General features: G+C 35.3%; 1 protein-coding gene across 4 annotated transcripts in view; it reads left to right on the forward strand.

The window, feature by feature from the left end:
• The window catches only part of CCSER1 (coiled-coil serine rich protein 1), a 669,891-nt gene that overhangs the window by 314,789 nt on the left and 341,578 nt on the right, over positions 1-13,524 (forward strand). For all 4 annotated transcript variants that reach the window (XM_075149575.1, XM_075149572.1, XM_075149576.1 and 1 more), the window contains one exon: positions 12,279-12,362. In XM_075149575.1, coding sequence (XP_075005676.1) covers positions 12,279-12,362 — 84 coding nt within the window. The remainder of the gene's footprint in view (positions 1-12,278; positions 12,363-13,524) is intronic.

Genomic DNA, 13,524 nt, shown 5'->3' on the forward strand with positions numbered 1-13,524 from the left:
CAGGTGACCTGGGTTCAAGTCCCTGTTGTGAGTGTGAGGAAGCAGAGGCGTCTGTATCCACCTCCCCAGGGGTAACCTCAGCCGCTGAGCTGGTGGGTAGGCAGCGGTGCAGGGTAATGGCTATTCTTCTAGCTCAACGAGAAGAAAACATTTTGCCCCTGTAAGGTTCTCCAAAACTGATGAATTTTTATTCAGAAAGGTCAAGGGCTTTTTCTAATGAAATAAATGCTTTAAAGTGAGAAAATGTGTTGTTATAAAATCCCCAATTGGCTTCACTCTTAAAGAAAATGTGGTAATCTGCCACTCGGTTACAAAGAAACAAAAAAAAGATGTCTTTGTTTCATGGCCATTGCTGTTTCCCATGGTATCCTGGCATTATTAGGGTTTTTGTTTGTTTCTTTTTACAGAGGAAAATTTTATAGAGGCTGTCTGCTAAATTTATAGTGCTCCTAAATACATTCTTAGTTCTTTTTTAGGAAAAGGAACGATATAGCTCAGGTTTCTTCTGCAAGAGTTTTGTACTTGAAATATTCTGATTTAAAATGTGCAATGTAGGGGGATCAAAGTATAAAAAAAAATCCAAACAAAATCCAATCCTTTCTATTTCTATATTACTTTATTTTATGCATAGAATTTGATTTCTACTTGGCTTAGTGCATCTCTACACATGGTAGCTCAGAAGCAGGAAGAGCAGTTCTGTATTAGCATGTTGATTATGTGAAAAAGTGTTTACTGATTAGACTGTACTGTTTTCTGTACTGGCCAAACTAGATCGATATTTATAGTTGGTACTGTATTGTCTTAAGGGACATTTCTGAGAAATTTTGTAGTATCTTTGTAATTGTCCTATGGCAGCATAACTATCTTCTGATAGCTGAATTTTGTTTGTCTCAGATACCTGACAAAGCCTTTTTTATTTTATTTTTGCTTAAAAACGCGTTAAGATAAAGATGTCTTTTCTTTTGCAATGATCATAATGTCAGTCCAGAAATTAGATTTTCTATATTTATGCAAAGTTGGTGGTATTTAAAGATTGATATAGCTGCATAAAAACTACCAGCAAAATGTCACCTTGGTTGAACAAAGGTTTACTCTCAAATAAAAAATGCATTTTCATTTAAGGTCAGTAAATAATTGGGTATGCAGTTTGTGAGGGAGTCGCACTGAATGTATAGTCTAATTAAGTCTTTTTAGATTTTTTTTTTAATTGTTATAATTTTTTCCGTGACCACCTAGCTTGAACATTGACATGCAAAATTCAGGATTCTCTTTTAGAGAATATAAGAAGCGGGTGGAGACATAACCTCTTGAAGAGGAAAATAAAAGCAAAATATTTAATTGAAAGCATCAAAATAATGATTAGCATGAATAGTTTCAATAAAAATTAAACACAGCCAATTATTCTTTTGGTAAGATTGAAAATGACATCCTTTCATTATCTTCATATTTATTTATATAAGTGAGAAGCCTAGTGATTGACTTTATACATTTGTACTCGGTGTGAAGTATGTTCACTGTAATTCAGAATCTGCTCTTACCTACATGGTAAGAAGGGATAAAAACTCAGTGGTTTTATAGAAGAAATGGGTGTCGAAGACCTCTGTGTACTAAATGGCAGTGGGGGAAAGAGGGTATGTCAATAATTTGTAAAATTCCTTATCTAGAGAAACAAATCCAACTGTGTTTAGCAAGTGTGATAAAGGCAGGAAACGATCTTCATGTTTTATATCTGCAAGTTTTACATAAAGTGTAGCAAGATGTTCTGAAATATCAAAATGAATTACTGATTTGCCCACCTGGTGTGCATCGTTTTGCTATTCACTCCTATTTTATTTAATTGGTCAGCAATATTATGTAGTATATTTATTGATATAACAATGCATTTGATAGTCTATAAGCAGTAGCAAATTACAAGTATTATATATAGTTTAAGAGCGGACATCATGTTCCCCACAATACCCCTTAATGATATAAAAATAAACACAGTCTATGGTACTTCTGTACTCTCATTTTACCTAAATATGAGGGTCTTACTTTTCTGTGTTACCGTTGTGGATCTAGGGAGCCTTTTGGAATAAATGGAGTTAGACTGGTATGAAAGTACTCTAAGAATTGCCAAAGAAAAGCTGTTATGTTCTGAGACTTTTTTAATGTTTTTTTTTTTTAAATTTGAGTGAATATGGCCAGGGGTAGAGATGTCATTAGGCATCAACACAATATTCGTGTTTACATGGTGTCTCGTGTGATGTGAACAAAAGAGTCTTTTTTGGTAGGCACAAAGCTCAGGAAGCTCATTAATTATTTCATATTCTTCTGGATACTCCAGGTGAATGCTTACCTCCCTTTTGTATGTCTGAATTTCCTACCCTGAAAAAAATAAAATAAAAAATAAAAAGGGGCATGGACTTTTTTATATGGAAGTATTTGGAATCTACAACTGAAAAGTACCCATAGTTCAAAATATTGTATATATGGGAATTTGGAGTTGAAAGGGGAAATAAGGAAGCAATTTGTAATCCACTAAAGTGTAACAAAATTACCAAATTCACTATATTTAAAAAAGCATGGTTGCCTTAATACTTGCAGTATTCTTTTAATAATATAGGAACAAAAACATTGCACAAAGTGAAATAAATATGCTTTTGAAAATGTCGTTTATGTGTTAAAAAGTAACTTTCAATCTATTAATCCTTTCATAGGTCCACAATTAAGGGGGAAAAAAAAAAATCTGTGACCTTTTCAGAGGTACTAATTTCTTAAAATTTGATTTGGGTCACTGCTCCAGAACTTATTGTGTCTGGAAAGAAATTGTTTCAGATTGGGCACACTGAAATAGAATTTTACTGGTTTTGATGCCTGTTTTGAAATTGTCGATCCTGACACTAGTTTCTTCTCATTCATAACATCAGAACTCCAGAATGCTTATGTTGGTCACTGAAATCACAACGATATTTAAACCAGAATGCAGCAATTTACACAGAATGATTAGCAGAATAAGGTAATGGGAAATTTTTAGGCATCTCTTTAAGTAATGAAATAAACATTGGTTCCTGTAAACATTTACCAAAGAAGGTGCAGACCCTTTGTAGTCTACTTAATAGTAGGCTTATTTTCATGCTTTTCTTTTTGATGGGCACCTTAAAAGCCATTTGGACTTAAGGTGGTCTAAGCACAGTCAAAATCAAAGTTTTATTCAAAATTACAAATGGGCATGTGCCTATCTTCAAAATAGTACTATTCTTTATATATGGTAGTGTGCTTAACATTTATTAGGTAATAGGTATTTTCTAAATCGGCTTTTTCCCTAGTCTACCCACCAGAATAGAGGTGGTCTTTAGAATTAGTAATTTTGGTCTCTTAATATCATAAAGTATTAGTAGTCAAATGAAACTTTAGAGTATAAAATAGTGAAGGAAACATTTAGGTTAATCTGGGGTAAACTTTTTATTTCCAAAGTATATTTGTGTGTTCTCTGCTCTTCTACTAATTTATATGTTCTTTTGACACCTTTTTCCTTAGAAGTTGCATTTGTCTGTATGACATATTTCCCATTTTATACAATGATAAAACATGTGATGCATGAAAAATTTCTAAATTCTTTCTCATGAAGACACCTTGCTTATATAAATTGAAGAATTTGTAGTATTTGTCCTTATTTAATTGTTTTCTTAAATACCTGGCAGAGAACCAAGTAGCCTGTCCCCGTTAGCTTTCACGTTGTTCTCACTTCTACTCCAGACCTGCACTAAATGGTATTTAATGGTAACCTGTATATCACTGTTAATTCTGTGAGTATTTGTTATTAGTATGCATTATCTATGCATGCGAACATTTGTATTTTTGATGCTAAAAACTTTCCTGGAATTGCACATTATTTTCATTATTATAACCTCAGTCAGAGCTGGCTGGATCGCTTCCCCTTTCTTATTCTTTTGAGAGCATTTAATAAGATTACTTCTGTTAATTCTTACGTGTTTGGAAGATCTAAAAATTTATTCATTGGTTTCCTCCCTGAATCATCCTGGACAATCTAAAATTACTTTTATTTGGATCCTAAAGAAAATCTTGACTTGGCTTTAAAAATGGTAACTGGAAAATGTAAAAATATATTTTGTCTTTTGGTTGTTGTGCACAAGAGGTTTTTGTCACATTTTTCCTCACAACTGGAAAAGCTGAAGTCACTATTTTTTTTAAAGCTCCCCTTGCCTTCTGTCTAAGATTTTCTTGTGATTCCAAGAAGCAGGAGAAAGAATATTTTAAAGTGTAAATGTTGAATTCAACATAAAATAATGGAAATGCTGTGATATTTTCAAGCTGATAGTAGAAAAGTACAGTGGACTTAGGGGAAACTTCAACTTGGTGGCCTATGCTGTGTTGGAGCCAGAAAGAACTTTGCTATTGATCTCCTCCCAGGGGAGCCAGGATCTGATTTGGGTTCAGTCTCCTTCCATTTAGAGAAATGAGGTTTTGTGTAGGGCATTATTCTCTGAATATGAAGAAATGCATTTACTGGCTTGGTGGTAATGAAACTGTTACAAAAATGCAGAAGTTGGCAGATATTTTTACTTTACTTCTTAGCCTAAATGGTTTTGTCATGCTGATTGGCAGAAAGAAACTGTGACATACCAGTGAAAAAGTGGCTGCATTTCAATTGAGTGAAATTATGTCTGTAGAAGGTTATAGATTTTTATGAATATTCTTTGACATGAATCAATCTATATGTACTACGTGATTAAGGTTGTTTGCATGTAAGAGTGTGAAGGGGTTTTGATTTTGCTGGTTTGGTACTAGGGCAGAAAATTAGATCTGAATAGGATATTTTTCCCTGATGATAATGAGAGTTAATAAGAGAATATTAAATTGCTGAACTTCATGTTTACAATTTAATGTAAAAATAAAATAAACAAGGCCAAAATACTAAAACAATCAATAAAACCCCCACCCTCATTATAAAAGGTTTTCTTCAAATTAATAAGTGGCATCAGGTCTTCCGGAGAATTTGGAATGCTGAAAGGTAACTGTTGTGTTGTTGCCACTCCTGGCAAATAAGGTTATTATTTAAAAAAAAAAAAAAAGAGTAAATAAATGATCTATGTTTGTTTCCACATAAGTAGATACACCAGCAGCAATGGGGCAACTAGTCTGAGGAATGAGTCTTGAAATGTCAGCTGAAGATAACTGAGAATAAAATGGAATAATGTAGAATAAGAATCTCTGACACGAGCTACTCATTCAAATATGCTAAAGAAACCGATATAAGAAGTTGTTGAACTACTAACTCTTGCCCATTATTTGTTGCTTAAATCTTCTTAGTGAAATGACAGATAGAAATAAGATGCCAGGGTGTGGTGTTTTGGGGTTTTTGTTTGTCTGTTTTGTTGTTTGGGTTTTTTTAAGTTCTTTTAATCTGACTTTGTTACGAGGTAAATTAGTAGAAACTGTTCTGGAAAATAGATTTAGTTGGCCCATGAATGAATTATAATAAAAATGGGGAAGAGCAGACTTGACTTTCTGAGATTTTAATTATACCTCAGAAGTCTGCTGGAAGAGTCATCAACATGTGAATATGGATGAGCTGTTTTGTGTAGTTAACTCGATTTCCAAAAAGCTTTCAACAAGGCTCTTCATCAAAGGCTTTTAAAAATAAGAGGATGAGTGGGGAAATACTCTCTTGGATTAATGGCAGATTAGGTGTAGAGTATAAAAGATGTGAGTAAGTAGTCATGTATTAAAGGAAAAATTATACTTCCAGAAGGGTCCAGAATAATCTGAATTAAAATGGAGTATGAAATGTTACAGAAAGATCTCATCATATCAAATGATTTGAAGGTGAAAGGCAGCTGAGATTCAATGTTAGCAGACACAAAGGAGTACACATGTGGGAGGACAAACCTGTTTTTCTAAATGAGGAAAGAGGTCTTTCAGACATTGTGGATAGTTCCCTGAAAACACCAGCTTAGTACTTATCAAAATAAAAAAAAAAAGTACTTACAGTTGAGTGGTTATTCTTAATAGTTCTTGCAGGGCTCTTGATGAGTTAAATACAGGGACATAGTTCTCAAAGTCTGTTTATTCTGAAGTTTGTGACTATGACTTTAGTTTTACGGAAGGACTGTGATGGAATTTTTTCCCCTTGTACAGAAAACATAGAAGACATTTTTCTATAAATCCAGGGGCTTAAAAATTATTCTGAATAAGTACTTAAAAATGAATGCAAACCAAAATATCATAGTGCAGTTGCGTGAATGGATGGCTAAGCAGCTGCTCGAGTGCTACTTGGAATCCTGATTACCTGGTTTGAATGAATGATATAATGCAACTAGAAAAGATGGATCACATGTTTTGCTCCAAGATACAGCGTGGTTTATGGAAGAAAGGAAGTTATATAGACAATGATTCCCAAGCTTCAAACAGAGATGACAGGAGTTGCACAGTAAGCATGCAGACATGTAAAACCATGGGAGACACGGGTAAGGTGAATAGGAAATACTCCTGTCTTTTCTTAGGATAGGAACAATGACATTGTTCAGCAGCGTGTTTGAAACAAAAGGAAAGTTTTGGGGGCTGGGTTTTTTGTTTTGCTTGATTTGTTTGTTTTCTTTTCATGAATGTATGACTTATTTAGAGATATCACCAAAGGAGGCGTGGTACTGTGTATATGAATGCACATAGTAATTCACATAGTAATATGTGAATTCACATAGTAATAGGAGAGGGTAAATGGAGTGGTTATATTAGGAAAAATACATTTGTGTATTTGTGTACACATTTCCACTCCTGGCTGCTGTTCATGATTTCTGCAGGCTAGATACATCTTGGGCTTCACCTGGTATGATCATTCAGTTTTATGTTTTGTGTTTATTGATCAAGCTGCACTCCTTTAAACTCCATGGTTTTTTATTATTGCTGCTGATGAGAGCAAAATTCTGCTGAAGCAAAAAAGCCCCCAAACATTAATTTGCTTAATCTGTATTTCACAGTTAACTGACAACTGGATCACTATGAAGAAAGCATTTATTTAGCTCTGTACTCATAACGTCTGAGGTTAAAGTAGCATAGTCTATATAGTCTTTTTGAGTGTTACCTTCACAGTAAAATACCAGTTGAGTTCTAGTATTCAAATGGATATAGCTGCCCTAAATTGTTCCAGTAAAATATTTATTGATGTATTCTATATAATTGAACTTAGGTAGCACATGGTATAGAATTGCATAAGGTTTTATGAGGCTTAATCACCCTTATTTATCATTATAAGATCAGATCCTGTGCTCCTCAATCTCCATTTGATTTCATAATCAAGGAACGAAATATAGAGCTGTTCCTTTACATATGTCATTTGAATGCTGTAGTTGCATTTGAAAGCAGAGGTACATAATGCTGTCTGTTTCTGATATGATCATAGCTTCCAAAGCTGATTCAGGATTTTATGGATTTGTTTTGTTCCTACTGGAAAGATACCCTGTAGCGAGACTCTGCTTGTGTTGAGCCAAGGAGGCTGTGGGAGATGGCTCTGAATCGCCGTGTTATGCTTTAATGGGAATTTCTGAAGCGTGGACTTGCCCTCGCCCTTGTGCTGGGCTTGAGCAACAGCTGGCGCAGCCGTGTGAGATGAGAAGCAGGCCAGTTAGGTATGGCCATTGCCTGCAGTCAGCGGCCGCTCCCTGGGAGCATTGTCAGGACTCCAGCCAAGACTAACTGGACTGGCACAGCACCAAAACGACAGATGAGCCAAAGAAGCAAAATCAATGTGCTTTGCACATGTGAAGAATTGCAGCCAGCCAACTCATTTCTCTCTTGGTGTGATTGAGAGGAATTGATGTGACAGATATAAATTGATACAATATGTAGAGCCAGGGTGAACACAAGAAGGGAGAATAAAACACTGGAAAGTCATACCATGTACATACAGTATCATGGTGTAAATACATCAGGGGACCATCTCTCAAAGATGGACCAGTGACTTCATTTTGACACCTGAAACAAATAATGCAGTCTCAGGTTCTCTGCCTCATGTTAAGATCATTAAGACTGTCATTAAAACAACAATAATAATAATAACAACCAATAACCCTATTCATGATCTGACAAAAATCCCATTTCTGAAAACACAGTCTGTAATATCCAGAAGTCTACTCACATGAATAATCTCAAATATGTAGATGCTTTTCCTTTTAATAAAAGTGTACGTGTCAACATGATACATGTTAACACAAGCGGGGTCTCAGTTTGGAGTTAGACAATGGTGCTTCTCTACAAATTTCCAGTAAGATCCACAAAAGTACTTGGTGCTTTTCAGATGCCAGGTGGTATAAAGTGAACTGTAAAAGACATCCATAACCCTGTACATAGTCTAGACACCTACACTGCTGGCATAAAAAATCTTGTACATCTTAAAATAACCTGTGGTTTTCTCTGAATGTTCTAGATGGTTATCCAGAAATTTATTAATTTTGCTGTATGAATCTGCTGCATAACTGAAAGGAAGCTTCAACTATTATGGCATTTATGTATTTTTCTGAACCTGGTATTCAGTTTTAAATTTCATAGTTTGGTTTGTTCCAGGATGATATTTTTAAAGAAACTACATCCTAAGTAATTGCTGATTTTTGCATTACCCTGAGTTGGTAAACAATCTGCTTAGCATTGGAAATTCAGCACATTTATCAAATGAGTTTTATAATATTCTAATTTTATGGTACTATTTTGGCAGCATATTCTGTTTAGTATGAAAGTAAAATTGCAGTAAATTTATCTTCCATAATACTTGGTTAGTTTATAGCGCTTTGATTACAGTAAGCACAATATGCCTATTTGTTCCGAAGTATGAAGAGGTATAAAGTAAGTATTTAAAATGGAAATGGTTATGCTTTTTGGCACTTATGCGTAACCTGCTGCAGCTATCTTCACACACGCAGTACAATTTGTTATCTTGTGACCTGATCTGATGAGAAACAGATTTGCTATTATGTTTAGCATTTTCCCAGATGGACAGAATTAAACTAAAATAGGAAAATACTAGCTCTGAGATATAGCAATCGCTGTCATAGACTACAACTGAAAATAAGTAAAAGAGTGATTATTTGAAGAAGGACAAAGATGATAATTTGAAGACCATTCTGACCATAAACATGTACAATAATAACAGCAGATCCATAGTGAATATACAGCTAAATTCTGGACTTCTTTACAATATCAGAGAATATAAGTGAGGAAAATACGATGGGCACTTTGCACACAACTGCTTTTGCATTTTTATGAGGTACACCTGGAGCTTACACTATAAAGCTTTTTGATTACCTCCATTTAATAAAAGGAAGTAGTTTGAAGATGCAGCATTTTATTTACAGAGCATGCTGTGTCTAACAGTTCTCTTTAAGAATAAGCTGTTAATTGACTTCTCTTTTTATCAAGTATTTGCAGAGTCTTGGACAAGCCTGTTATGAACATACTCACTGCAGTGGAGAGCAGAATTCTTTTTTTTTTTCATAATGAGATCATGACCAACATTCATAAAAATAATGAGAATGTCATTATAACATGTAATGCTGTATGTAATATGTAGTACATACATTAAACTCAACAAAATGGCCTCAAAGCTAGTGTATACAGGTAGCTTATGAACACATGCACAGAGCATATGATCCAATTATTTGGAGTGTTGACTATTATTTTCATAGCATCCATGTTCTCATTGAACTGATAGCCTTGATAAAATATACAGGTATAAACTCATTTTGCAGAACGATAAGGAACCAGAGTGTCCAAGGATATTGATTTAGTAACTAGAAATGGTAAATGTTACCTAGCAGAATTTTAAATCTATGGTCATTTAATTGATTCTGGTGGCATTTGAACTCAGCTATATGTATATGCTAATCTGTTATTCTCTTACACTCTATAAATTTAAGGGCTGCAAAACCATGAGAAATATTTTGCATACATGGTCATAACCAGCATTGTAAATCAGCTTATTTTTCTAAACATAAGAATACACGAGTCAAGTATCTACTGGAATGTGGGGATGGTGAAGAGCCTGAATCATGCAGCCCCAGAATATTCAAAGTATATTAAAAAGCCCTACTTTATAGGTGGAAAAGTTTCTTCCAGCTTCGTAATTACAGTGTAAACTCAGAATACACTGATTGCATGCTCTGCTAGAAGCAGGCCATCCTTTTCAAGTCCCTTCCTCTTTGATGTCTGTTGTTGTGACAATTCCTTAGAAGGGAATTCTGGTTTTCAGGTAGTTTTATTTTTTAGTATAAATCCCTATTGGGCTGTGTCTGCTCTTCCTCATTCACCCTCAGAAGCTTTTCTCTACAAACTTCTTGGTCTTTTCATAGCAGCCTTGCACTGTACTACAGTTTCACAGTAGATAATGAAACATTTCAGGCCTCCTAAGGAGTAAAGGTGATTTGTTTCTGAATTGGCACTCTCTGATATGCATTGCTGTTTGCCCCCAGACTAATAAATAGCCCAGCATTCCACCAGCTTTTCCTGCCCCCACACCTTTCAATGGCATGCCTCTTCTTTGGTATCCTCCACACAAGCCTTCACTGAAATATTTTGGCTCTTGCACAAAAATATGATTTTTTTTGAGCCTTCTCTCCTCCCCCTAGCTTTCAATAGTTACTTTCTGGAAGAACTGTATTCACTGTTTTGACAACAGATGGTTGGTTCTATAACATTTTTTTTATTCTGTTAGTACTACATTCAGACATATGTATGGGATACTGAAATTACCCAAGCCTTTCTGCAGTTGACTACTTTTTTTCTCTTTTATTCCTGTATGGTATTTTCTTTCTTCTATTCATGTTCTCAGTTGTTATTATACCAGAAATGTCCTCAAAATATAATAGAAACAGAAGAAGCACCAAGCACCATTTGTCTTTTCCCTTTTGTCTTGCATTTGCAGAACAAATGATGCCTGTGCAGATACCATGGAGCAAAATGGGATTATGAAATCCTAATTCTACACTGTGTTCAACAAGAAAAAGAGCTCTCTGCTGCTTGCAAACCCAATGTGGTGTAGAGTGGATGGAATATAGGCTATGTTTATTATTATTTATTTTACTAAACAATAACATAAAAATGTGAGAATTGCTAGCATTTCTCTTTTACTAGACATTTCTGGGTAACTCCTGCATACACATTGATGTGCCTGCACAGCCAGTTGCAGGGAAGATCCTGTCTAAGGACAGTCTTGCTGAGATGCTTGGGGGCAGGTGGAGTCTTCTGTTTGGTGGCAATGATTGTATCACCTGCATTCTGCAGTTAAGGTTACCTAACTGCTTCTAGCTTAGCTTAATACTGAAAATTATATAAGCGAGGGGTGGAAACAATAGGTCGTCTTTTCTCGAAAGCTGGCAAATGCATGAAGAGTATGGGTCCAACCCTCATATCATAGTTTCAAGTATCCCAGCACAGTGGGTCCCCCAGAAATTGCAGGATACGCTTTTACTAAGTTGCAATGGTCTGCATAGGAGCTGATAATGCAGAGTATTGGTTGACAAGAATCATGTCCTACTGGCACACGTTAATTGGAGTTTCACTGATATGTGGCAAGACAAGGGAAAAATTATCTTAGCCCTAGATATTTTTCTCCAAACTGTCATGATAGTGAGCTCACAAAATTGCCTGGGGACAGCTTGCAGGCTGCCTCATGGACATGGGTTTGGCTACAGTTTTAGCTATTAGGTTCATTTTCATGCAAGTCAAATTGAGTTATAGTCAATGGTTATATCGCTAAGTGGTAACTATTTTCTTTCCTCCACGCTGTTATTAACAGAATTGCTGCTGGTTTGGCTGATGTGGGACAAAAGATGTATGCATGGGAAGGGTGCTTTACTTTTCCTGTGAATGTCTGTTGTGCTTTCTTTTTTATCCTCTCCAAGATCAAGAGCTCCACAATAATGCTTCTAAATTGATATTTCTCTAATGTTGTTTTCTGTGAGTAAAATGATAACATTTCGTAGCCGTTCCTTAACTGAAAAGGAAGGACCCGATAGGATCTTCAGTAAAAAGGCTTAAAAGATTCAGAAAACAATGAAATGGACTTCTGTGCAGGGAGCTATTCCCATTTCTATGTAATGTCTTTGAATGCATTAATTTGTTTATGCAGCAACTTAGAATATGTTATTGAAAATACCCCACATGAAAAGGAGGATTGAGTTTCATTACTTGAATGTAATTATCTCACACTATGTGAAACAGCCTTTTCTTGTCAAGAGCAAAGTAAAAGTGTTAAGCCTATTATAACATCTCTTTTGATGTTTTTGTAGGATGGAATAAAAGATGAATGCTCAGTGCTGAAACTGCAGCTGAAGGAGAGAGATGAACTCATAGCCCAACTTCGTGAGGAGCTGGTAAGCAGGAGAAGCAATTGTTTTTTTTAAGTTCATTTACCTGATAATGTCACTCATGGAGACCAGAAATTAAAGAAATACAATTTCACACCCGCTACAGAATAGCTAGCCTAAGGCTATGTTAATCATTCAGATAAACACTGATAACACTGACTGTAGACTTCTAGGGACTTGTCAGCCTCTGAAGTGGCTACTATCTAGATGCACTGCTAGCAGAAGTTTTTCTTAGAAGATTGTGTTGACAGTTGTCTTGCAGTACCAAAGAGGCAGAGAAGTAGCACAGCACTGTATGCATATGCCAGAAATCTTGAAGGGCCATGCACATGTCCAATGAATTGTGAATACTTCTCCTATGAGCTGCTTTTCACATCTACAATTGTTCAGTAGAAAATAAAATACTTTTTTCTCCATAATTTAAATAAAATTTAAATTTTAAAATTTCTCCGTAATTTAATTTAAATAAAATAATAAATATTCTTATGCTTGCTGAACCTTTCCTTCCATATTTTTTCTGAGGTAAAATATGTGATGCAGCAATTAAAAAACCTAAAGACATGAAAATGCATTTTATTGTCCTATTAAGACTGTACTAACATAATTTTAAAATTCCATTTTTGATGGAACATGATGCAAACATGTATGTCTTCAGTGTTCGTAATTGAAGGAGAGGGATTTTTCCACCTCCTCTCTCACAAACAGAGAACTTAAAGACTCTGCAGGGAAAGCCTGTAGGGTCACCGCATTCAGGAAGACATTCAGCACATACGTTGCTTCCATGGAAGCTGCAGGTGTGCAGGCCCTTAAGATTTTGTATAAGCACCCTTTGGGAGGTAAGGTTGTTTCCTTAATTAGATCTTAATTATCTGATCTAGCTCAGGGGCTTTTTGTGCCTTTCTGTCTCATGCCTGGTGGGTAGCTCAGAACTGGGACAGAAAGAGTTCACGTCCATCCATTACTGCATCTTTTATATACTAACCAAAAACACCAGTATATTTTTTACACCAGCACAAATAGTTAAGTTTCAAGTTGCATGGGAAAAATGTCATGCTGCTCAAAGATGAAAGATTCCTTTGCTATATTAACATCTGCAAAATAAATACAAGTCATCAATATTCTTTCTTTCATATTAAGAAATGATGTATTATGTAATTATTATCTAAAA

Source organism: Calonectris borealis, chromosome 4 (genome assembly GCF_964195595.1).
Source record: "Calonectris borealis chromosome 4, bCalBor7.hap1.2, whole genome shotgun sequence".
Taxonomy (NCBI): domain Eukaryota; kingdom Metazoa; phylum Chordata; class Aves; order Procellariiformes; family Procellariidae; genus Calonectris; species Calonectris borealis.